General features: G+C 53.4%; 3 protein-coding genes across 34 annotated transcripts in view; 1 reads left to right on the top strand and 2 right to left on the bottom strand.

The window, feature by feature from the left end:
• CLEC16A (C-type lectin domain containing 16A) overlaps window positions 1–5,367 on the bottom strand; it is a 220,211-nt gene extending 214,844 nt beyond the window's left edge. For 14 of the 19 annotated variants that reach the window (XM_021086621.1, XM_021086630.1, XM_021086618.1 and 11 more), the window contains exon 1: window positions 5,084–5,366. In XM_021086621.1, the coding sequence (XP_020942280.1) occupies window positions 5,084–5,163 (80 nt within the window). In that variant the 5' untranslated portion in view covers window positions 5,164–5,366. Of the gene's footprint in view, window positions 1–5,083 lie in introns of all 19 variants that reach the window. The other 5 variants (XM_021086617.1, XM_021086624.1, XM_021086628.1 and 2 more) reach the window with 2 other exon arrangements.
• Window positions 7,246–20,048, top strand: DEXI (Dexi homolog). Its single transcript, XM_003124598.4, has 2 exons — window positions 7,246–8,199; window positions 19,413–20,048. Exon 1 carries the CDS (start codon window positions 7,766–7,768, stop codon window positions 8,051–8,053), a length of 288 nt encoding a protein of 95 aa, XP_003124646.1. The 5' UTR covers window positions 7,246–7,765; the 3' UTR covers window positions 8,054–8,199; window positions 19,413–20,048.
• Window positions 18,730–24,324, bottom strand: part of CIITA (MHC class II transactivator-like) — a 59,070-nt gene continuing 53,475 nt past the window's right edge. For 10 of the 14 annotated variants that reach the window (XM_021085809.1, XM_021085810.1, XM_021085807.1 and 7 more), the window contains one exon: window positions 18,730–24,004. The gene's annotated coding sequence lies outside the window, so the exon portion shown is untranslated. 14 annotated transcript variants of the gene reach the window in all.

A 24,324-nucleotide genomic window follows, 5' to 3' on the forward strand; every position in this document is an offset into this window, starting at 1 on the left:
GCCGCCTCCAGTCTGGCCCTCCTCCAGTCCTTCTCCAAACTTCGACCAGACCACAGCACACGGCTCCCCACCATCTCAGCCCAATGTCCAAACTCCTCAACAGGATTTACAGACCCTGTGACTTCTCCTGCCTCGGGGCTCTGCTCTCTGTCCTACTCACTCCCCCTTGCCCTGCATGCACCCCTCACCAAATGACCTCATCTCTTCCCTGCAGGCCTCTCAAACACAGTTTCCTCTCCTGCAGCATCCCCCTTCCTCCCTGCCCTGTGAATCAACCACTCATCCCTCATGACCCCATTTAAATGGGTGTCTGCCTAAGAGTGCTCAGCTCCTCAGCCAGGTTCACAGGCTATCATCTGTGCTCCAAGCTAGAGGAGTGAGAACAGAGCCTGGAGTGCTCAGAGGGCCTGGAAGAAATCTCTCTCTCTCTCTCTCTTTTTTTTTTTTTTTTTTTTTTTTTTTGGCTTTCTAGGACTGCACCTGTGGCATATAGAAGTTCCCAGGCTTTAGGTTTAATTGGAGCTGCAACTGCCGGCCTACACCACAGCCACAACAACACGGGATCCAAGCCTCATCTGCAAACTACACCACAACTCAAAGCAATGCTGGATCCTTAATGTCCTGAGCAAGGCCAGGACTAAACCTGAATCCTCATGGATACTAGTCAGGTTGGTTACCGCTGAGCCACAAAGGGAACTCCAGGAAGAAATTTAGACTTGACATAAAGGGTGCCTCAGATGCACCACAAGTGCTATGATGACCATGACATTCTAAGAAAATGAACCTGGCAATATCGTACCCCAAGCTCTAAAAATAAAATAGCACTATCTTAGGCAAAAGCTGAATATACCAAGAGAAGGGGAACTGCTGGGTATACTTTCCTCTTCTCCCTGACTTTCCTTCATGGAACCACCCCTTTCTCTCGCTCTATGCCCACTAGCTTGGAAGGAGCTCATGCCTCTCCAGCTCCAGGGAAGGGCCAGTCAGAGCACTCTGTCAGTCCCTTGCCACAGCGACTAGCTCAGGGCAGGGCAGGAGACCCCAGGCTGATTCAACGACACTCACTTTTGGACTTCTGCACCAATATTAGGGAAAGAAGCTCTTTTTCCCAGTGGTGGCTAAGCTGATGAGATGTGCGCCTGGAGCCTGCTGAGAATGACACCAACCCAGAAGAAAGCAGAGACAAGAACCAGGAAGAGCAGTCAGTGATGGCTCGTCCGAACACCCAGACCCGTGGCTCTGCTGGGACAGACTTCAGCGGCAAGAGCCAATCTATCCCATGTGGGGCTTTAAGGCAATTCCAGCTGGGTGTATGTCATGGGCAGCCAAGAATCTTGCGACCCACACAAAGGTGATCAGAATTAGGGCAAGAGGCATTCACGTTGTAGCTCAGGGGAAACAAATCTGACTAGCATCCATGAGGATGCGGATTTGACCCCTGGCCTCGCTCAGTGGGTTAAGGATCCGGCACTGCCATGAGGTTACAAACACGGCTAAAATCACGAGTTGCTTGGCTGTGGCATGGGCCGGCAGCCACAGCTCCAATGCGACCCTAGCCTGGCAACCTCCATATGCCGTGGGTGCGACCCTAAAAAGGCAAAAAATTTAAAGAAAAAAAATTTTTTTCAAGAGGAAAAAGGTTCCCAGATGTTTTTGTGCCCCCTCCCAAAACGGTCGATTCTAAATTCATTTAGGGAGTTCCCATGGTCCTCATCAGTTAACGAACCCAACTAGCATCCATGAGGATGAGGGTTTGATCCCCTGCCTCGCTCAGTGGGTTAAGGATCCCAAGTTGCCGTGAGCTATGGTCTAGATCACAGACTCGGCTCGGATCCTGCATTGCTGTGGCTGTGGTGTAGGCCAGCGGCTACAGCTCTGATTGGACCTAGCCTGAGAACCTCCATATGCTGTAGGTGTAGCCCTAAAAAAAAATAAAAAAGATAAATTCGTTTAACTATCTTAATCTCTTCTCTCTAGTCGCACTTAGGGCAAGAATGCATTAGGAATTGTCACTTGTCACTGGGTAATTAATTTGTACAGGTTGCCCAGGACTTTCCCAGTTTTAGCACTGAAAGTCCCGTCCCATGTCCTGGGAAACCCCTCAGTCCCAGGCACCGTGCACATCAGAGGAAGCCCAAGCCCTGTTCCACCTCCAGTCCTGTTTCCCACAACTACCAGCCCCACCTCGACATTCCTCAAACCCCAGGGTCGCCTTCTCACATGCTGCACTCCACACGGTGGCCCCTGCTTGCCCTTGACAACTCTGCTCTGGTGCTGCCTCTCCGAGAGCTTCCGAGAGGGGTTTGCGCAGAACCATGAACCTAGAGGGATCCCAGCACTTGTCACACTGCAGAGTCACTAGCTCTATGGCTGTCGCCCCCGCCAGCCTGTGAGCTCCCTCAGGGAATGGGCTGTTCTGTACTCAAGGCCCAGGACATCTCCCATCAGAGCCACGCGCGGAGTGGGCACTAGTTGTTTATGGTGGGTGCTCCTTCCCATCACTTTGGAATCTGCTAAGCCCCACAGCAAAACACCCATCACCAGGTTCTTCAGCCTGTAATATGGATTAAGCTGATCTGCCTGATCCAGGGCAGGCAGCTCCGGTTTCCAAAAAGCACCTAATAGCCCTGTGACCTAAACAATGAACCTGGGCAGTTTCTGACACTTCAAAGGAACCTGAGAACCTGGACCATTCCCTCCCTGGTTGGTTGGACAGCAAAGATGCCCCATTAGGCAAAATAACTCAGTCACGCTGAATGTCTTCCCAAACTCACTTTTTGAAAGTTTTATTTAAAAAAACCCAAAAAAAAACAAAAAACAAAAACCAGTGTAATGATGCAAACACTGAAGTTAAATCCTGGCTCTGACATTTTAGCTCTTACCACCTTGGGCAAGTGATTTAACCTCTTTGGATTTTAGTTTCTACTCTATCAAATGGTAACAATAATCCTTCCTATACCTCATGGGACTTGTGAGGACTGAAGGAAATAAGACACAGGAAGCCCTTAACAAGCACCTGGCACCGAAAATGCATTCAATAATTACTAAAGGGCTAGAGTCAGGCAGAGTTAGTGAGAGACTGCAGGTACCTGGATGCTGGCAAGAGGCCTGGCCTCCTTAGATAACCATCCTCCCCTCTCCGCCTCATCCACCCACTCTCTAAATTCCTGAGTCCTCAAGCCTCTCCCTTTGCCGTCCAGCTGCCCTCCCATTTAAGACTCCTGCTTCTCTACACACACCCTCCTGAACCTAGGCCTCTCTCCTCTCCCTGTCCCCTCTCATTGCCACCTCCCCAAACCATTCCTCACTACATAACAATCCCTCCTGCCCCCCACTCTTTGAGACCCACAAACATTAAATGCCTGCTGCATGCTAGAAAGGATACAGCTTGGAATTATAGCACCCCTGCTCCCTGCCAAATGAGAAGCCCCTACCTAACTTGCCTCCCACCAATTCTTTCCGGAGGCCCCTGTCTTCCTCCTACTGCTCCCTGTCTCCCACCTCCTCCACCCGTTTTCTATTAATAATCTTGGGTGCTCCTTCTGGAAACCAACCAATTGATTACCACAAAAGGTTGACTATCCCCCCCACCCCCACTATATCTTCCTCCCCAAAGCCGTTCCCTCCTCAAAGGTCTCAACTTCCGGCAACACACACACACACACACACACACCCTGAGCTCTGGGCTCTGCCTGCATACTCTACACCTCTCCCCGATTCATTCATTTTCTTCATTCTTTTCTCTTTCTTTTTTCCTTTTTTTCTTTTTCAGCCACACCTGCAGCATGTAGAATCTCCAGGGCCAGGGACTGAATCCGAGCTGCAGTTGTGACCTCCACCACAGCGGCGGAAACACCGGGTCCTTAGTTCACTGTGCCACAGCAGAACTCCCATGTTTTTCATTCTTTAAGTATCCACTGAGCTCCTACTGTGTGCCAGGCACAGAGCTAGATGCTGGGAATACAGGCGTAAGCAAAACAAGTTCTCTGGCCTCCTGGAGGTACCAGGTTAGGAGAAAACAGAAAAGTAGTAAAAAAAAAAAAAAAACAAATAACAACAACAACAACAACAGGGTAACTGCAGATAGTGGAGATGAATCAAACGAATGAAATCAAGAGAAAGCTCTAACAGAAAGGAATTGGGGTAAGGGAAGCAGTTTAGGTAGGGTGGTCTGAGAAGCCCTTGCCCAGCTAATAAACACAGCTACCATTATTGGCCACCTACTGAATAACAGACAGCGGATCGATCTATTTCCACGAACAGCATTACTGAATCCTTGCGCAATGTTCGTCACCCCCATTTGCACATGAGGAATCAGAGGCTCAGAGAGGTGAAGCAATTTGTCCAAGGTCACACAGCCATTAAATGGTGGAATCAGGATTTGAATGCAGATCTGACTGCAAAGCCACTCTGTACTTCTTTCTGCTTCCCAGGACCACCTCTGCCACCTGTCCTCACCCAAAGCTCTACTCTGACAGTCCCTCTTTAGACTCTCCTAAGAAACTAATTTAAAAAAAAAAATACTGTCCTTTATCAAGCACTTGGACAAGCTTCCAATTTTTTGTACATTCTCTTATTCTACCCACAAAAGAATGGTAGGAAGCAGGGGCTGTCACTATATCCATTTTACCACTGAGGAAACAGAAGCCTAAATTCACACACTTAAATTCGAACCCACATGTCTCTGACTCCAGGATCCAAACCTCCGACCCCCAAGCTGTCCAGCCTAAGAAGTACCACCCCGGGGAAGCTTGGTGCCCATTGTCCGACCCGGGCAAGAACGAAATCTGCATCCGTAAACTGAAATCTCATCCCCTTACTCTACTGATGCAAAAACCGAGACTCTGAGAAACCAAGCGACTTGCCCAAGGTCACACAGAGAGGAGCTACGGGGTCAGGGTTCAAACACAGGCGCCCTGAGCGCAGAGCCCTTAGCTCTTAACTACCACACAGCTTTTCTCGGGCGCCTCTCTCAGCCCTCCGCCTCCGCTCTCACACTTCCCAGCGCCCCCGGCCCAGGGCTATGCGCCCCCAACCCCACGTCCAGCCCCGCGGCCTCCCCCCTCTGCCCCAATACACTCACTTGAGGTGGTCCAAGGAGTGGATATTGCGGGAAGACTTGCCATGGCCCCCGCCCACCCAGCTCCGCGAGCGGCCAAACATGTCGGCGGCCCTGGCCCGTTGCTTGCTTCACGGTCTCATGCCCGAGCGGCTGAGCGGCTGGACGCCTGCTGCGGCGGCAGAAACGGAGGAGGTAACGAAGGGGGTGGCGGGGACACCACCAACCACCTTCCTATCCGGCCCACAGCCCCGCACTGACATTCAGCCGGAACCGGCCGTTCGACCGCCGCGCTTTACGGCCGCCGCCACGAGGAGAGCTGGGAAATGCAGTTCACCCTCGACGCCCCTGCTGCCAGGACTCTACGTACGAACTACAAGGCCCAGCGTGCATCACGCAACTGCGGGCCAGCGGCCTCGGAAAAGAGGCGGAGCGAGACGGGGGTAGTCCGCAGTATTGCTTGGATGGGCGGGAACGGGAAAGCTATGGGCGAAGCCCTAAGAAATGAGTCCGTGAAGATGCGTGAATAAAAGTTACCACAATATTAATAATTATTAGCTTTATGATAAGAATAAGAATACCTGTTGCTTGGCGTACTATGTGCCACTGCCCTAAGCGGCTTACATATATTGTCATTTAATTCTCTTAAAAACCCTCTGAGGTGAGTACTATTATCTCTGTTTTTAGCAGAAGGAAACTGAATCACAGAAGGGTTGACTTGTCCAAGGTCATAACAGTTATTAAGGGGCAGAACCAGGGTTCAAACCCAGGCACCCTGGTTTTTATCCCCCATGAACAAAACTGCACCAAATTGGTAACAGTCTGAATTATCCTCACAACTTTTCTTTTTCTACTAAAATTAAAAAATAAATATTGAAAGGCCTTCAAGCAACAATGTACCAAAATTGAACGTCCTGTACTTTCAGAGTTCTCTGGTCTTCACCCAAAATCCATACCATTTCCAAAACAACCACGTTTTTAAAAATAAGGAAATACCCAGCTTCCTACACCAGCCAAGATGTATCTACATTTCTCTTCTGGATTAGGAGGGAGAAATTTTGTGGAGGCAATTTTTTTCCTATGTATTCATTTCTACACCTCATAGTTATCAAAGGTCTACTGTGTCGCTTAGGACAGAATTGGACTAAGAAGCCAATGTTCTCCCCAATGCCTAGCACAAAGTTTGGCACATAATAGGTGTTCAACAAGTGTTGGCAGAGTGAATAAATGAATGACAGTTTGTTTCATTTTCACCAGTTGGAGGATTAATGGTTTGCTCTGCAGTTCACCTAAAGGAGCAAGAGACAGTCATGGAGAAAATAGGGCAGGTTCTGTCCTCCAAACACCCACAGGCCCAGAAGCTTCCAGAGTCCTTCTGTTTCTCAGTTTTCTCGTCTGTAGAAAGGGATGACATACTACACTTCCCCATCTGGCTGCAATTAAGCAATGCATGTAAAGCACCCAGCTCAGTGTGGCCTGCTTAACTGCTTTGGAGGGTGCTTTGGGCAAGATCAGTTGCTTGGTGGATGTACAGGTGTTGCCCCTGAGGAGGGGAATCAGAGGGAAATTACTTTTCTGTGTATTTCTTGGTTAAAACCACGTGCATTATTACTGCTTTAAAACAAGTTTCTCAAAGTAAAAACAAGAAGCAATTCTCCTGCTGCAGACCTGACCTGCCTTATTACGCAGATTCCCCCCACTCCCATCCCGCCCCGTACCGCGGGGCTGGACCTTCCAGCAGCCAGAATTTGGAGAGATGAAGGGGACTGGTCGATCTTCCCCACCGAGGACAATTTGCCACTTCAGGGAAATCCAAAATTTTCACTGGTAAGGTCCACCGCCCCGACCCTGCCTCTTTTTTCAACTGGTAAATTGACTCCCAAAAAGGCTTGGCGCCAATACTCAAATCCAGCAGGTGCTAATGAAACCAAGGTTTCCCTCAGTTTTGGTAGCCTTAGGATACGTCTAGGTTTGAAATGTGTTCTAACTCTTTCCCTTCCCCCTACTCCGTCGCGGATTCACTGAGAAAATTGTATTCCAGATCTGCTCTGAGTCCGGAACTAGGAAAGAAACTCAGCAGCCAGCACCTCGAGGGGCGGAGCGCGGAGGTACCCGCCCATCTGACGGCTCGGGCCAATCAGTGTTGGCTTTGAGGTTACCAATCAGCGCAGGCTGGGGCGGCGGGCCAATCAGCGCGGGGCTGCTCCGGAGGCGGTGCTCGGAATGCGACCAGGAGAGCGACGCGGCGGCCGCAGCTATGGGCGCTGGGCCTTCGGGGGCGCGGAGAGGGCTCGAGGAACGGCTGGGCGCGGCTGAAGAGACCGCCGCCGGGACTGGCCCTTGAGATGACCCGCGGCGAGGGTCCCCGCAGGCGCTGCGAGGGCCCGTGAGCGCGAGCGGGACACATCGGAGGAGCCGGGCAGCCGCCGGCTACTTCAGGGGGATCCGCCTGACCGCTGGGCAGATCTACAGGGCCGTGTGGGCACCTCTGGGGGTGGGGTGACCCGCCTGGCACGTTTCGGGGGCCCGGGTGCGTCTGCAGGGGCCAACGCACATCCCCCGGGGCACCGCCGGGGCCCAGCGCCGCCTCGGCCAGCCCCGGGGCGGCCCTGGATGGCTGAGCTGCCCGCTCGCCGGCTGGCCGGGCGCCGCAGCGGCTGAGCTCGCTGAGATCGCCGGGCTGCTGCCGCCCTCGCCGCCCCCTGCATGCCCGGCGCCCGGGTCGCGGCCCACCTGGACGCGCTGGGCCCCCTGGTCCCCTCCGTGCCGCCGCCGCTGCTACCCTCTATGTTCTACGTGGGCCTTTTTTTCGTCAATGTGCTGATCCTATACTACGCCTTTCTCATGGAGTACATCGTCCTTAACGTGGGCCTAGTCTTCCTGCCCGAGGACATGGACCAGGCGCTCGTGGACCTCGGCGTGCTCTCTGACCCCGGCTCGGGCCTCTACGATGCCGATTCGGAGCTCGACGTCTTCGATGGTTACTTGGAGTAGGCTTGGCTGCTGTCCCCCGCTCCCCCTACGACCCGCAACCCTCGACCTGGACCAGCGCCTAGATCATGCTGCCGCTGCTGGTTGAGGGCACCGTCAGGCCAGGGATGGGACCCCCAGGACGAGGCCCTCTCCGGCCTCCAAGGCCTGTAAGTGCCCTCTCTGCGCAGGATGAGGGCGGGTTGGGGCGCTGGCTAGGAAGAGGGAGGCATCCCAAGCCGGACACACAACCCTACCCCAGACTTTTGATTCCTCCATCCACTTCCCCTAGGTCTGTTTGGATGCCAGGAATGGCTGGACTCTTTTGAGACTCTTAGGGCAGGAAAGCTTCCCCTTAGCAAGGCTTACAGCTGGTGAAGAAGGGAAGGGAGGCAGGACCTAAGTGGCATCTTGGTTAGCCATAGTACCAAGTGCCAAAACTTGTGGGAAAAGCCTTTGCACCCAAATCCATTTAAGGCAGACCTGTCAACTCCTCCCCCCATCCTTAACCTGTCTTGATGGTGACCTTGGCTTTGGGGGAATTCCCACTAGTCCTGGAAGGATAAAGACTTGCAGTGTTAAAAGAGGTAGGAAGCCAGGCCCTGATCACCTTTGTCCTGTGGCCCCTTGGAGGACTGGCCGGGGACTGAGAGCAAGGGCTCCCGGCTGACACTGAGAGGAAAAACCTGCTTCAGCAAAGGACGTTGTACTTCCTTTGGTCTTGGCTTGGCTGCTGTTTTGGAGTCAGGTTTCAGGGTGCCCCGCTCATCAGTTCCGTTCTGCAGCTCAAATCTGCAGGGGCTGTCAGTTTCGCAAGCTGCTTTCACAGACCAGGCAAGCTGGGGGTTGGTGCTGGCGTGGCCTTGCCTGCAGTGTTTGCAAGGCCTCAAGGGGCTCTTTGGCCAGCAGGCAAAGGGACCATGGGATCATTGCCCTGAGGCGTTAAAGTCCTGCCTCTAGGCCGCCAGCTGGAAACTGTGTCCAGCCCCACCTTGTGTGCTAGTAGGAGGGAAATGAAGATCCAGGAAGGGGGAAGACTTGGCCAAAGTCCTAGCAAGGAGGAGGGGCAGCTGGACTAGATGAGAGAGGACTGGTGAGGGTTCACTGGGCACCCAGGAATTCCTTGACTGAGCCCCTCAGCTGGACGATGCTAGGCACTGAGTGGCTCCACTGAGTGGCAGTGGAGCAGGGATACTGAAGCGGTGGGCAGGGGCTTCTTACGGAAAATTGATGCTAGTGCCATTCACCCAAGCACGCTGTTTACCTCCTCCTCTGTTGCTTGTCTTAGCCAAGATGACCAGTCAAGATGATACAAGGTGGGCAGCAGTGCTGGGGGCAGGGTCTTCCCTGAGGGGCTGACAGTGAGATTTCTTTGAAGAAAACTTCATTTGAGCTTAGTGAGACCTTGGCTAGAGCCAAATACCAGGTGGAGTGTGTCAGCTGTTCTGCACACCAACCCAGTCCGCCTGCCTCCCTGCCTGCCTTCCATCCATCCATCCATCAATTTGTTTTTTTATTGAACAAATGTTTACTGAGTACCTAATGTGTGTGGTGGGTGAACAGTGAACAAGACAGACTCAGCCCTGGCCCTCCTGGCACTTGGTAAGAAAGGCAAGCGGGTTCCCAAACAAAACAGTCAGATTTTTTGAGCTATAAAACCATGTAAGAGAAGCATAGGGTCCCCTGTTGTGTTCACTGCTATTTCCTCAGCATGGGAATACATCACCTGGCATCCCAATAGGTGCTCAATAAATGCCTGGGTTAAGTGAAACAGAACACTAGAGATGGGCTGCTTCAGACAGGGGTGTTTCAGAGAAGGCCCCTCTGCGGAGATGATACTTTTGAGCTAAGCCCTAACTTGATGGAGCCACATGTGAAGATCTGGAGAAAAGCAGTCCAGGGAGAGGGACCCACTAGTGCCAAGAGTTGGTTCTTCCAGCAACCGAAAGGAGGCAAGTGAGACTGGAGGGCAGCCAGGGGATAGGGCAGTGGGCTGGGTGGGGCCAGATCACGCAGGACCTGGGAGGCCACGGCCGCGAACAGTGGGAAGCCATCATCACAGGGTTTTAGGCAGGGGACGACATGATTCCAATTTACGTTTTTGCAAAGATGACTGTCAGTTGTGGGCAGGATGAGCCATAGGGGCAAATGTGGAAACGGGGAGCTGTTGAGCCGCTCAGGTCAGAGGTGATGGAGGCCTAGATGCAGCGAAGGTAGTGAAGATGGAGAAACACAGGCTGACTGAGAACGCCTGGAGGTAGAACCTATGGAATCCTTTCAGAACCTGTACTGAGTATGGATCGTGTACCACACCTGGTTCTAGGCCGTTTGCCTAGCCACTTATTGGGTCATTCCACAAACGTTAGCCCTGCCTGCTCTTCTGCCAGGCGCTCTGCCAGGCACAGAGGATCCCCAGAAGTATCCCTGCCCCCCAAGCTGAGCTCTTGACTTTTAGTCAGTGTAACTTGGTGAAGAATGTCTTATTTTATCTCTTCACCACATCAACAGAAACACTTCCCCTTCCAGATGAAAACACTGGCTTCCTCTGAACCGAAAACTGCAGCCCAAACACTTCCCTGTGCTTTACAGCAGACACCGTTTGATTGGGAACACCCGGAAGTGTGTCTCAGGGACACCGCTTGCAAAGCTTTCAGAGTGACAGGGCCTGGCCCTGGAAGGTGGCGAGGCCTGGGGCTGCGGGAAGCACAGGTGCCTAGAGAGGTGGGCGGGGGCATGCGCAGCCTTGCTTCTTGCCTGCCCCCCCCAAAGTCCAAGCCAAGGAGGCCTCAGCCCCAAGGACTGGGGAGGCCCAGGCCTGGGTGGGGGAGGGGCGGCTAGCAGCAGGAACCGCCTGTGAGATAAACTAAAAAGATGCTCAGTCTATACCGCCTCTCCGGGCCCCTTTCCATAGCAGAGAAACAAATCTCGCTCTTTCTCACACAGACACCATCTCATGTTACACACAAGCTGACCCAGGAAGTACTGAGGAAGTGGGCTCCCCCCCAGGCGGTGGGGACCCGGGTAGGGCTCACAATGACAGGTGCACCCCCTTTCGCTCCCTTTTTTCTCCTGTGTGTGAACCCATGTAATTCAGTTCCTCAAGCATTTGTTGAGCACCCTTTGGAGGCTCCATATTAGAGTCACGATCAGGAGTGAGGTCCTAGACTCAGATGTCATAGGTTCAAATCGCAGTGCATGACCTTGGACATGCTACCTACTCCCGCGTGCGGCAGAATCCTCTATAAAGCTGGGATCTAGCTTTTTTCATTAAAACCTCCTCATGCTGAGGATTGAATGGGGTAGATGTAAAGCTCTTAGCCTTCCCGTGTATATACGTGATCTATTAAAATTACCGCTGAGGAGTTCCCGTCGTGGCGCAGTGGTTAACGAATCTGACTAGGAACCATGAGGTTGCTGGTTCGGTCCCTGCCCTTGCTCAGTGGGTTAACGATCCAGCGTTGCCGTGAGCTGTGGTGAAGGTTGCAGACGCGGCTCAGATCCCACGTTGCTGTGGCTCTGGCGTAGGCCAGTGGCTACAGCTCTGATTCAACCCCTAGCCTGGGAACTTCCATATGCCGCGGGAGCGGCCCAAGAAATAGCAACAACAACAACAACAACAAAAAGACAAAAGACAAAAAAAAAAAATTACCGCTGATACAATGGAAAGTGTACACCCAGGCCCCTGTGAATGTATAAACCGGCACATGTACTCGTGCATGAATATAGCCTGTGATGAGCAAAAGAAGACCAACGGCCTGAGCGCTGGGTGGGCACAAACTTCCCACTGTGCCTTGCAGGCCCGGGACCCTTGAGAGCCCTTTCCCACTGCCCTGTGGTCTCCGAAGACCACCAGATGAGGAGGCCTGCAGAGCTGCAGCCCTGTGGTTTTCCTAGAGTGTTCCTTCATCGTTGCCTGGGAGCAGGGAGTGGGGATCAAGAGCGCCCTCATTCCCCAGAGAAAGGGCCGCTGCAGCAGGCCCGGGAGCTGGGGACAGTCCTCCCGTCCCAGCGGTCCCACTGCGAAGGCAGCTTAGCCAGATTGGTTTGTCCTGGTTCCCGACAAAAGCAGCTAGTGCCTGCCAGGCTGTGGGAGAGGAGCCTCTGTGCTGGAAATGGCGAGACTGGAGGGCATTGCTGCCAGAGTCAGCATGGCCTGGTGGAGGCCAGATTGGGGGCTAAGGGTAACCAGACTCAGCCTGCTTAATACAGGGCTTCCCAGGCTGGGTGCTACAGCTGCTCCTCTCCCATCTGCCTGCCCTGGTCCCTCTGTGCCCATCTGTGGCCTGTGCCATCAGCAGCACACACGGCATGTGGCTTCCCTGCTCGGAAACCCAAACCTCCCTCAGGGGCATGATAGACACGGGTTGTGGGAGATCCTACAGCGGCGCTCAGGGTGGGTGCGGGGAGCCAGGTGGGAGGCTGAGGCTGGCATCCAGGTGAGAGATGGGTGGTTGTGACAACAGGGGGAGGCACCCCCAGCCCCCGCTGACCCTCCAGCTCTGCCTTGACGTGAGGCTTCCTAGGAAGGAAGTGTGCTGGCTGCCCCTTGGGACCGGAGAGGAGCCCAGTGTGTGTCTCAAGACAGAACTGAGAGGCCAGGGGTCCCGCTCCCTTGCGGCTGAGTTATGCAAACTGGAGATTTCATCCAAGGGGAACCGTCACAGGCTGTGCATCTGTTGTACTGAACTAAGAAATTAAGGGAGTTCCTGTTGTGGCTCAGTGGTTAACGAATCTGATTAGGATCCAGGAGGTTGCAGGTTCAATCCCTGGCCTCGCTCAGTGAGTTAAGGATCCGGTGTTGCCGTGAGCTGTGGTGTAGGCTGGAGATGCAGCTTGGATCCCAGGTTGCTGTGGCTCTGGTGTAGGTCGGTGGCTACAGCTCCAATTCGACCCCTAGCCTGGGAATCTCCATATGCCGCAGGAGCGGCCTAAGTAATGGCAAAAAGACAAAAAAAAAAGAAATTAAGGGCTCCTATCAACTTGACCATTCAAATTCCTGATTTATCTGCTGTCCCCCTCGCTCCCTGGGACTTCTGAAAGCAAAGTTTGCTTTTGGGAAACCAAGATCATCTCTAATAAAGAAACCGAGGCCCAGAAAGAAGTGAGGGGGCCAGGGGTACAAAGCCAATAAGACAGCCTAGCCTCCTGGCCCAGTGCTGAGGGAGGGTGCAGGGGGCCTCCAGCAGGGGCTCCCAACCCCTGTCCTTGGAACACCACTCACTGGCTCTGCCAGGCCTGCCTCATATACACTCCACTCCATTTCTCTGTTGGTTTTTTTTGAACTTTATTTTGAAATAATTTCACAATCACACAAAATTTGCAAAAAATTCCCACATAAGCTTCACCCAAATTCACCAATTGCATCAATTCACATTTGCTCGTGTGTGCAAAAGGCTCACTCTCTGTGTACATATATATACAGATGTTTATAAATGTTTTTCTGAACCATTTGAAAACGGCTTGCAGACATTATACTACTTCTAAATATTTCAGCGTGTCTTTCCTTAGAACAAGGATGTTCACTTACACAATCACAACCATCGAAGTCAACACTTTTAATGTTGATACAATTTTATGACCAATCTAATCTCTGACCATTCACATTTCATCCATTGTTCCAATAATTCCCTTCCGCGGTGAAAAGAGGGGGCGCTGAGATCCATTCCCAGGTCACCTGCCACGTCTCTTGTGCGTCTTCAGTCTGTACGGTCCCTCAGTCTGACTGTATCTTTTGTGATATTGACATTTTTGAAGCGTGCGAGTCTGTTGTTTTGTAGAATGTCTCTCAGTTTGAGTTGGTCTTTGAGATTCAGATGGTGTGTCTTTGGCAGGAAGACCACAGAGAAGGGAGTGTTTGTCCTGAGTGCATCGTTTTGGGAGACGTCCGCCTGCCCCATTACTGGTGGTGGATACCACCTTGGACCGCTTGGCTAAGGTTTTGTCAGCCAGCTCTCTCCACCGCAGAGTTACCGTTCCTCCCTTTATAATTCACCATTTGTGATCAGGTACACTTGTTTCAGTGCTTCATTTTTTTTTTTTTTAAATCTCCTTTTTTGAGTGAATTTATTTTTAAAAGAATGTCACTGACAAGAAAACCAGCATCACTTGGCAGGAGTAAAAGTACTAAGCGCCGAAGTCATTAACCTCTGGCCAAAGAGAAGCTGGCTAAAGCCGCAGGGCCCCTGGCTCTTTGTTTAAAAGTCAGATTAGCAACTGTCACACGGTAAACTCCGGCACCAAAGTAGAGCTTTCTCCTCTAGGTAATCATAAGGGTTGGCTGAGAACTGAAAAGCCAGTCTCTGGCCTGCTGTGCGCCTCTCAGTGTTATCTCAGGCCATCTCCTATACCCCCTTAAGATGGGTGCTTAGAGGCTCTGCAGTCTGACAGATTGAGGCTTACATTCCAGCTCCACCAACACCTGGGATGAGCGACTTCACCTCCCAAGCCTCAGTTTCCTTCTCTGTAAAATGGGGGTGATGGTGATACCCGCTGACGCACCTCAGATGAGTTGGTGATGGTCCCGTAGTTGGTTTTTGATAAATGATGCCATCAGTGCTGGTGGTGTGTCAGACCCAGAGGGGGCTCGGTCTTCCCCCTTCCCAGGCACCCTTCCTCTGTGTGGGGGCTAGTTACCAAGCAGGGTGTGTCTCTGCGTACAGCCTTCCAATCAGCCTGAGGGCAATGCTTGCTGGTGCCCAGTGAGCCCAGGTGATGCTGGTACCCTCCTAGTGATCGGGCCCTGCCTCAAGCTTGGGGGTGGCTGGCAGCTGGTTCCACTTCCAGTTTCCCCCAAAGGGGAAGGCTCCGTTGCCAAGCTTGCTTCCTGGCAGGGGACTTGGCTAGGTGGTGAAAAATACCTGCCTCTGCCACATCACCATAACTTCACTGAGCAGCACCCCATGAAGCAGATGGGGCTCATTAACTCCATTAGACAGAGCGGGAAACTGAGGCTTGAGGAGGTTCAGGGACTTGCTCCAGCTCTGAGGTGGCAAAGGAGTGAATGCACCAAAGCCTGGTGCCACTGGGTTGTCGTAACCTTCCCCCTCTTGGGCACTTGCTGCTTTTCCGTTTTGAGCAGAGAAACCAGGCCCAGGCTCCCTTTTGTAGGCCCAGGGGTCTGTCTAGAATCAGTGGTTTCATCTCCCTCATTTTAGTGTTGCTTTCTGTTTATGTCAAAGGATTCTGTTTTTTAATTCATAATATTGACATAAAGATTCCTTTAAAGATTTTGGAGTTTGAGGAGTTCCCATTGTGGCTCAGTGGGGATAAACCTGACTAGAGTCCATGAGGATGTGGGTTCTATCCCTGGCCTCACTCCGTTGGTAAAGGATCCGGTATTGCCGTGAGCTGCGGTGTAGGTTTCAGGCACAGCTCGGATCCCGAGTCGCCACAACTGTAGTGTAGGCCGGCAGCTGTACCTCTGATTCGACCCCTATATGTGCTGCGGGTGCAGCCCTAAAAAGCATAAAAAAAAAAAAAGTCACTTCCCTTCCAGTGTGTCCAGAGCATGGCCCTACCAGTGCCTTTCAGACAAGGGGCATTTTCTTACTTAAGCCGAGTCTCAAACTGGGCAGCTTCTCTGCAGAGCTATCAAGCTGAGACATTGCTTTTTAAAATGGATCAAATGCCCAACTGCCATTCTCATGACAAGTCAGCTGGCCACTTCTGCCTAGCTCTAGGGAGTGGCCTGGCATGAGAGGACAGTTCCAGAAAGAAAAGACAGCCATAGCCAATGCAGCTCCTGAACTGTCGGTCATGCTCTGATGAGGTTAGGAGGTTGGAAAACCCATGGCCTGGACTCTAGGCTGCAGCCCCTGGATGCTTTTCAGCCTGGAGTTTTTGATGCCTGAGGAAAGAGATGAACTAGATGCTGAGGAACTGAGACAGGCAGGGTCAGATTGCAGAGGTTCACATCCTGGCTCTGCCATTTATGGGCTGGGTGACCTTGCCCAGTTTCCTTAACCTCTCTGAGCCCCTTTTGAAATTCAGGTGTGATGGTCCTACTTGGCCCCACCTCATAAGGTTGTTTTGAGGAATAAACGAGCTAAGCCATGAGCTAAAGCAAATAGTATGAGATGAGGGCAAGTGCTTAATAGATGTCAGCTGGTTTGCTGGGAGGCCAGACCTGCAAGTCAAAGGAACAAGGGGATTGATCTTTAACATGATCTGTGGCACAGATGAAAGGCCCCAGGACATTCTTTGGCCACAGATCCATCATTCAAAAATGATGGTAATTGTCCCTTTCTGCCATGCCTCTGTCCTCAGCATGCTGTGTGACTTAGGGCAGGTCATCACCCTCCCTGGGCCCCTTCATTCTCTTTGCAGTGACCACCTCAGATCAGGGCCTCTCAAACCTCTTATGACAGCATCAACAGTTTTTGCTCTATCTGCCCATTGCCTGAACTGTTTCTAATGCAGCTGTTATCCTTAAACTCGCTCTCTTTTTAAAGTGAAATTCACGTCACGGAAAGAGAGGAACTTAATAGAATTACTATCAGAAATGGAAAGCTGGTATCACTCGGCTTAAATAGAAGGTGACCCTACAGATAAACCATGAGAACAGCACGGTAATGCATTCCAGCCGGAGCCGGCGCCTGCGAGGCCCTGTGCCTGTTCTGAAGGGAGATTAGCACGTGTGACAGAGGCACGCCAGCCAGACTGACACTTGCTGGGGACTCGATGCCGTTTGCAGTCATGAGGACGGGGAAGGGAATGAGCCCTGTTCCAAGGGCTGTCCCCCTGTTCTCTGAAAGCCCTGCCACTCACGTCTGAAATGAGCTCCAGCGGGACCCCCTGCCCTGGAGAATGCGCAGTACACCCTGGGAATGCTAAATCTGAATACACAATTCTGTTCTGGGTTCCCCAGGCGGGGCTCTCGGAAGCACCTCCACTGACTCCCACAGGGATCCCCAGAGTCTTCTTGGAGGAGGGAGGTCAACAGAGGGTGGGCCCCTGCCAGGATGGGAGGGGAACCCAAAAACTCCGTTCCGGAGGTGGAGCTCTCTGATTCTCTGAGAGCAGCCCTGGCCTCCCTTCCCACCTGGCAGGTCCAGTGGGGAGACAGGATGGGGCCCGAGGTGAAGAGGACTTGCGTCATCAGTGGGAGCCAGGCAAGGTCTCTGAGCAGTGGAAGGGTGTCCCTAGCTGGCCCCTAGGGGATGCATCTGGCAGAGGTCACAAGGAACTCAGCTTTGGCCCCTGCTCACCTCTCCAGCCTTGTCTCCCCCCATGGCCAGTCTTCAACCCCCTTCTCTCCACCTCAGGCCACACCAATCTGGTTGTCAGCCCTCCCTCTTCCTGGCCTGTCCTTTGTGCCCGGCCTTCCCGAGGCTCTGCATTCCATCCATCTCGTGCTCCCTCCTGGTGTCAATGTGTTATCTTGGGCTGAAACACTCGCCAGATTTTTTGTCTGAGGCCCCTGCACTCATCCCGTGGTCCCCAGTACCCAGGTCAGGACCTGGCACATAGGAGGTATGAGATTATATAGCATTTAAAATCTCCTGTGGGACAAAAGCCTGGAGAGCTGAGCATCTGTAGACAAGTTTCTTTCTTTCTTTTTTCTTTTTTTGTTTTTGTTTGTCTTTTGAGAGCCGCACCCGCGGCCTATGGAGGTTCCCAGGCTAGGGGTCGAATCGGAGCTGCAGCTGCCGGCCTACACCAGAGCCACAGTAACGCCGAGCAGGACCAGAGATCAAACATGCATCCTCAGGGATACTAGTCGGGTTCATTACCACTGAGCCACAATGGGAACTTCCGTAGACAAGTGTCTTACCCTCCCTGGCTTCATCTGTAAAGTGAAATCATCATAGTGGGAAACTCCTGGGCTTATGAGGAGGGTTGAATGAAATGGCCCGTGTACTGGTTGCTGCTCTCCTGGGAGCAGACACTGGGACAAGGATTCCAGTGCGAATCATTCATTCGGGAGGTGATCCTGGGCACTCCTGGTGGGCAGTGAGACAGGGGAGGGCGAGTCATCTAGCAGGTCACCCCTGCGGCCCCGGGCGCCATCCTGCCCAGGAGCTCTGGGAACCAGTGTCAATGGAGAACAGGCCTCAGAGTCATCCCTGCTGCCGGCTGGGAGAGCTGGGGGTATTGATCCACCCGCTTTCTGGCCATCACTGGTTGGAAGGCAGCTTGGGGAGACACAGGCCCTGCCTGCCCTTGCAGCCCAGGGCCCAAGCAGGCTTGGATGCAGAGAGGCCTCAGGCAAAGAGGCTACCTGAGGGGCCGGACAGGTGGAAGCTGCCAGGTGAGCGTGCCTTGGGGTGGGGGTGGTGGTGAGTGGACTTAATGGGGTGAGGCACCCACGCTCTGCCTTGGGCTCATGGCACATGGTAAAAGCTCAGGAAGTGGTATCTGCCCTGACTGTGATTGTTTCCATGGTGTCACTAGTCCAGTGCCAGCTCTGCCTGTCACAGTTGTGCAGCTTTCAGCAGGCCACTTGGTTTTCCTGAACCTCTGTTCCTTAGCTCCTTAAGTGGGGAGATTCATGGTTCTCAGTGGAAGCAGCTCTGCCCCCATGGGCGACCCTTGGAAATGGGGCATTTTTAGTTGTCATGGTGACTGGGAGTGCTGCTGGCATTTAAATGGTCAGGGACGAGGGTGTCCAGAGCAGCCCCCCTCCCAAAATCAGAGAATTGTCCTGCCCCAAACATCAACAGTGCTCTGCTGAACAATAAATAACACATGCCATGCTTAACGCCTAAGGTTTAGTTGATGCTTGATGACATTTGCAAAAGGAATAGTCTCAGCCAGCGAAAGTGAGGCTCAGAAGCGGGCCAGGACTTGTAGGGGCTGTCAGGAGCACGGGCATGGGACTGTGAGGCATGCAGACACGCTGGCACCCAGCTGGACCCAGAGAGAGAAGGACAGGAAATGAGGACTTGCAGGGAGCCAGGCAGTGGGGATGACAAGGCAAGTGGAGCTGCTGAGTAGCTTGGCTGTGGCCACAGCCTTCCTGGAGGCTGCGAAGCAGCATTTTCCGGACAAGGTGGAAGCTGCTGCCAGGCCCCGCCCACCCCCCAGAGCTGCTTCTGTGCCCTGGAGCTCAGGTCCGCCAGCAGACCCCCCTGTGGCCCCCAAGCAGGCTTCCCTCCTCCCTCAGGTCCCAGGGTCCCCCTCCTGGGTGTTAGCTCTCACGAATGTGACGGTCCTTCCCGTCCCACGTGAAATGGCACTGCTTCTCCAGCCCAGGGTCCTTAGAAATTAGGCAGAATCATAAAAAATTTTTAATGGAAATTAGAGGACAACATCCCCAGCCTGAGCCTGGGGTTTCTGGTGGTTCCCCGAATATGAGGGATGGAGGATGGGTCCAGACCCACCGCCCCTTGGGTGGCAGGGCGGTGCTTCCATGCTGGTAACGGCCCTTTGTCCCCCTTGTTAGGCCTGCTCCCCTGGAAAGCTCCGTGCCAACAGAGAGGTTCCCGTCCAGACCGAGGACAGTGGGACAGAGAGATTGAGACTGAGTGCCGAGGTCGGGAGGGCACATGCCCCTGCCCGAGGGCGGTGGCAGGGGTGCCCCCAGACCTCACTGGCCTGCATCGTCGCGCAAACGGCCTTGCCTTGGCTTCCACCCTTTCGCCATTGCCGTGGATGTTTACAGGAACCCCGCCAGAGTCGGCCTCCCCGCTCCTCACCCCAGACTGCACCTGCTTCCCCCACTTAACCTTCGGAGAGGACACTTCACGCACAGAAGCCATTCCCAGCTGTTGGAGATCTAAGCCCGGCGGGGTTCGGCCCAGGGCCGGGCTCAGAAGCCGCAACTGTTTCAGAGTGACTCAGAAGGAAAAGAACACATCGGGGGGCCGAGGGTGGGGTTTTGACTCATTAATTTCAAGTTGTTTGCTGTCCATCAAGTTGCCAGAACTGATACTTTGTGCCAGGGGATGGCACTCTTCCGGCCCGAAATATTTTTTGAAAATGTGAGTGGTATGAATACTTGACTTCGATAAACCTGTAAAAGCAATACTTAGAAGGCTGACTTCTTTCAATTACAATTAAAAAATGTATGCAACTTCCACCCCTGGGGGGGCCTGCCTTTTTTTTTTCTCCTGAGATTCGGGAAATTAAGATTTTCCTCCCGCAGAACCTCGTGGTTGACAAAGGGCATTAGAGTCGAGGCCTCCCCGGTTGGTTCATCCATGCTGGGCTGGCGTGTGCATCCCAACCCGGCCCCCTCCCGGCTCCCGCAAGCCTGACAAGCCAGGGCCGGCCTTGGATATGGTGGGAAAGGCCTGGTGGCCATGCTGAAAAATCAGGCCTGAACCCCCAAGCAGTGGGAGGCGGGGATCCCCGGCATGACAGGCCTCCCCTAAAGGTGGGGGGAAACAAGCGGAGGAGACGGGGAGCAAGCGGACGAGGGAAGGAGCAAAGCAAGGATGCAAGCTGGCTGCTTGCTGTCGTTGTCTCCAGTTTGCAGAACACTCGAGGCTTTTCTGAGCCCCTTTACCTACACGCCGTGTTTGACAAGGAGCAGGTGATTAGCTCCATTCTACAGGTGAGAAGACTGAGGTGCGGGAAAGGTCCAGCAGGATGCAGGAGAAGGCGGTTACAGCGCTGCCTGTCCTCATGTGATTCTAAGAAAGGGGATGCTGAGAGGGCGACGCAGGAAAAGAGGGAAGCTGACGAAGGGAGACATATTCTTTGGGAGAGAGGCCAGACCCTTAACCCACTGAATGAGGCCAGGGATCGAATCCGCAACCTCATGGTTCCTAGTTGATTCGTTTACGCTGCACCACGGCAGGAACCCCCAGGCAGTTTTTGCAGCTTACTAAAATGCCAGACTTAACAGAGCAGGGACCTTGAGTATCTGACAGACTACAGGACCACGTACTCAGTGCATATCTGTGGGATGGATACTGCAAGCAGAGAAAGCATACTTGTGGCGGGAATTATTTGTTGATTCCACAATCACTTAGCACTGACTATGTGCAGGTACCTTGCTGGTTACAGAGGGTGCACCCAAGAAACCAACAAACAAGTTACCCACCCTCCTGGAGCTCACACTCTGGAGCAAGAGCAGACAACACAAAAAATAAGTGTGAAAAACCAAACTCGTGGCAGGGGGTTATGTCTGTGTTTAGTAGGGTGGCCTGAGGGACCTTCCCGAGGAGCTGTCCGTTAAACTGAGCCCTGCAGGCCATGTGAAGAGCTGGGAAAACATCCCAGGCAGAGGAGAGAGTGAAACACACCAACGTATGCAGAAGTGACAGCCAACATGGACGGAGCGATATGCCAGGCTCTTGTTCTCAGTGTATTTGCTCATGGAATCACCGCATCACTCCACAAAGAAGGTGATGTGCTTATGCCCATTTTACACATGAGGAGACTGAACCACGGAGAGGAAATTTGCACGTGTAAGTGGTAGGCTGGGCATTGAGCCCAAGCAGTCTCACTCTAGAGCCTGAGTTGCTGACCCTACACTGTGGTGCTGCTTTGGAAGGATGGGCTCAGTGCCTGGAACAAAGTCATAATATTTGTTAATATTCATTAAGAACTTACTATGCCCCCTTGCCCTGTGATAACACTTTACACATATCAACTCATTTTGTAAATAGTAGGTATCATTTAAAGTCATTTACTGGAGTTCCCGTTGTGGCTCAGTGGGTTAAGATCCTGACTTAACCAAGAGGATACAGGTTTGATCCCTGGCCTCAATCAGTGGGTTAAGGATCTGGCATTGCCATGAGCTGCAGTGTAGGTTGCAGATGCGGCTCAGATCTGGTGTTGCTGTGACTGTGGCGTAGGCTGGCGATTACAGCTCTGATTGGACCCCTAGTCTGGGAACTTCCATATGCTGCAGGTGTGGCCCTAAAAAGGAAAAGTCATTACTGTGAATAATTTTAGGCTCTGACCTCATTTTGTCACTTCTGAACAGACCAAAAGCAGTGGGGACATTAGTGCCCACCCTGCCTGACTGAAGGGTGCAGTAGATGCCTAGATCAGACCCCGTGGCCGCACAAATGGGAGTCCCACATCCACAGAAGCCGGGACACCCTGAGGAGTGATGCCCTAGTTGCAAGGCTCACTACCCTTAGCCCCTGGGCCGGGCAGAAGGCACTGCCTTTCTGCAAGCACTGCCAGCCAGGCAGCCGGGACAGAATCCCTGGCGCAGGGGAGCTGAAGAGACAGCTTCCGTGGCCACTGGGAGAGAGCCAAGTTGCCCCAGATCAGGCCTTCTGATCGGGCATGCCGTGCCCCAGTGAAAAACAACAGCTGAGCTGGCAGCTCTCTGTGTAGACAGCAAAGCTGCCAAGTCCCTTCCAGACTCGCTACGGCCAGGGCCCAATTCCAGCTTGGCTAAGAAACGGCTCCCAGAATAGAGCAGCAAGTCAGAGCAGAGGAAACTACTCCGCAAAGCTCAAAAGTGCTTCAACCTTGCTGATCCCCAAAGAATGAATTTGACAATGAATTGTAGGAAGCCATAAGGAAAATCCTAGAGTTCCCCTTGCAACTCAGCAGGTTAAGAACCCAACTAGCATCCATGAGGATGCAGGTTCAATCCCCGGCCTTGCTCAGTGGGTTAAGGATCTGGCATTGTTGCAAGCTGCATCGTAGGTTACAGATGTAGCTCAGATCCTGCGTGGTTGTGGCTGTGGCATGGGCTGGCAGCTGCAGCTCTGATTCAACCCCTAGCCTGGGAACCTCCATATGCTGCAGCTGCGGCCCTATAAAGGAAAAAAAAAAAAAAGAGGAAAGAAAGAAAAGAAAATCCTTTCCCCAAAGACAGGACTTGGGCCACAGTGGACTCTGCTGTGTGTTGGGCTGAGGGGTGCGGGGAGGGTAGGAGAGCAGCATAGGATATGGCAGAAATGATGCTGTGTGGCAGCGAAGGCTGGGTTACAAAAAGGACACAACTTCTCTCTGGGGTGTCCATCTCCCCCCGCCACCTCTCTTCCTTTTGGGGTGACCACTCTTCAACCCAGCCACCATGCCCTGAGGAAGCCCAAACTAGCCCACGTGGCAAGGATCCCCCGACTTTTCCTTAGAGGAACCAAGGCCCCCAACTACCAGCCAACATCAAGTGCAGGGTCTAGGAGTGACCAAGCCTTCAAACCGCCCCAGCTGACACTGAGCGGGGTGGGGATGAGCTGTCCCCACCAAGCCCTGCCCAAAAGACAGGTGTGTGCGCTCCATAAATGTGTGTTGTTTTGAGCCATGGCACACCTGGGGTTAGTCTGTGATGCATCAGATTGGCCGAACAGTGGGCCCCGCAAAATGGTCCTCGTGGTATAAACTCAAACACAGGACCTGCCTGTGAGACTGAATAAGCCATGTATAATGTAGTGAAAAAAGACACAGGACGTGAGGGCAAGAAGGCGGATGTGGTTCCAGACCCTCGCCACCCTGCCTCGTCCCGTAGTGTACTGTCGGCTCTTCCCCCGCTAAGGTCCGGCGTGTCTGGCCAGGCCCAGCTTTGGCCTCGGCAAACAAAGTGAGTGCAAACCCGCAGGTGCCGGAGGCAGAGGGCAGCTGCCGTGGACACCCCGTCGGTCACCGTTTGGGAAATCAACACGCTGGGGGGTGCTGGCTGGTATCTTCTGAGCGCCAAGCTTACCCCACCAGGGGAGCAGTGTGGAGAGGTGCTTTCTCCCCCGGCCAGCAGGACCTGGGCAGGTGATGTGGCCGCCACATCCCTCACTCTGACCTGGCCACCACTGTCTGCAGTGTCCTGCAGGGAGTGCTTCAGGGCTCCCGGGTGGACCCTAGCTGCCACTGGGTGCCCGCCTGTCTGCCAGGACTGCAGCGGCTGAGCAAGGCTGACATCAGTCTGGGCCCCGAAGGAGCCTGGGGCCGGGCCTGGGGTCTGTCCACAGAGCAGGCCGTGGGTCCTTTCCCCAGCAGAGTGGGGGCTGACTCTGAGCCACCAGGGCTGGGCACCAGATCGCCAAAGCTCACGGGACACAGCCTAAGAAGAGCTGTGTCCACAGATGATCAGGTCAGGGTCCAGCGTGGTCAGCGTCCTCAGAGAACGTGCTGTGGGAGATTGGGAGAGGCGGAGGTCAGGAAGCTTTAGGACCGGGCAGTTCAACACCTGGGGTGAGTCTGGTTCGAGATTGGGGATGGCAGGGGCAGTGGGAATGGAGGAGGGGGACGGCCCAGGTCGGAGGACAGTGGAGGTGAGGGGACAGTATCTGCACAGAGAGGCAGGAAATTTGTAAAGCAAATTCCTATGAAGACAGTGCAGAGCCTGGGGCAGCCAACAGGCTGCAACAGCACCGGGGAGGCTGGGGAGTCCTTGAAGGAGATCGGGGGCTCCCACCCACTGCCCTGCGCCCACTTTTACACCTCCCAAC

This window comes from Sus scrofa, chromosome 3 (assembly GCF_000003025.6).
Source record: "Sus scrofa isolate TJ Tabasco breed Duroc chromosome 3, Sscrofa11.1, whole genome shotgun sequence".
Classification (NCBI taxonomy): domain Eukaryota; kingdom Metazoa; phylum Chordata; class Mammalia; order Artiodactyla; family Suidae; genus Sus; species Sus scrofa.

Excerpts from the sequence above, each read along its gene's own strand:
- DEXI (XM_003124598.4), top strand. The coding sequence starts at position 7,766 with ATGCCCGGCGCCCGGGTCGCGGCCCACCTGGACGCGCTGGGCCCCCTG.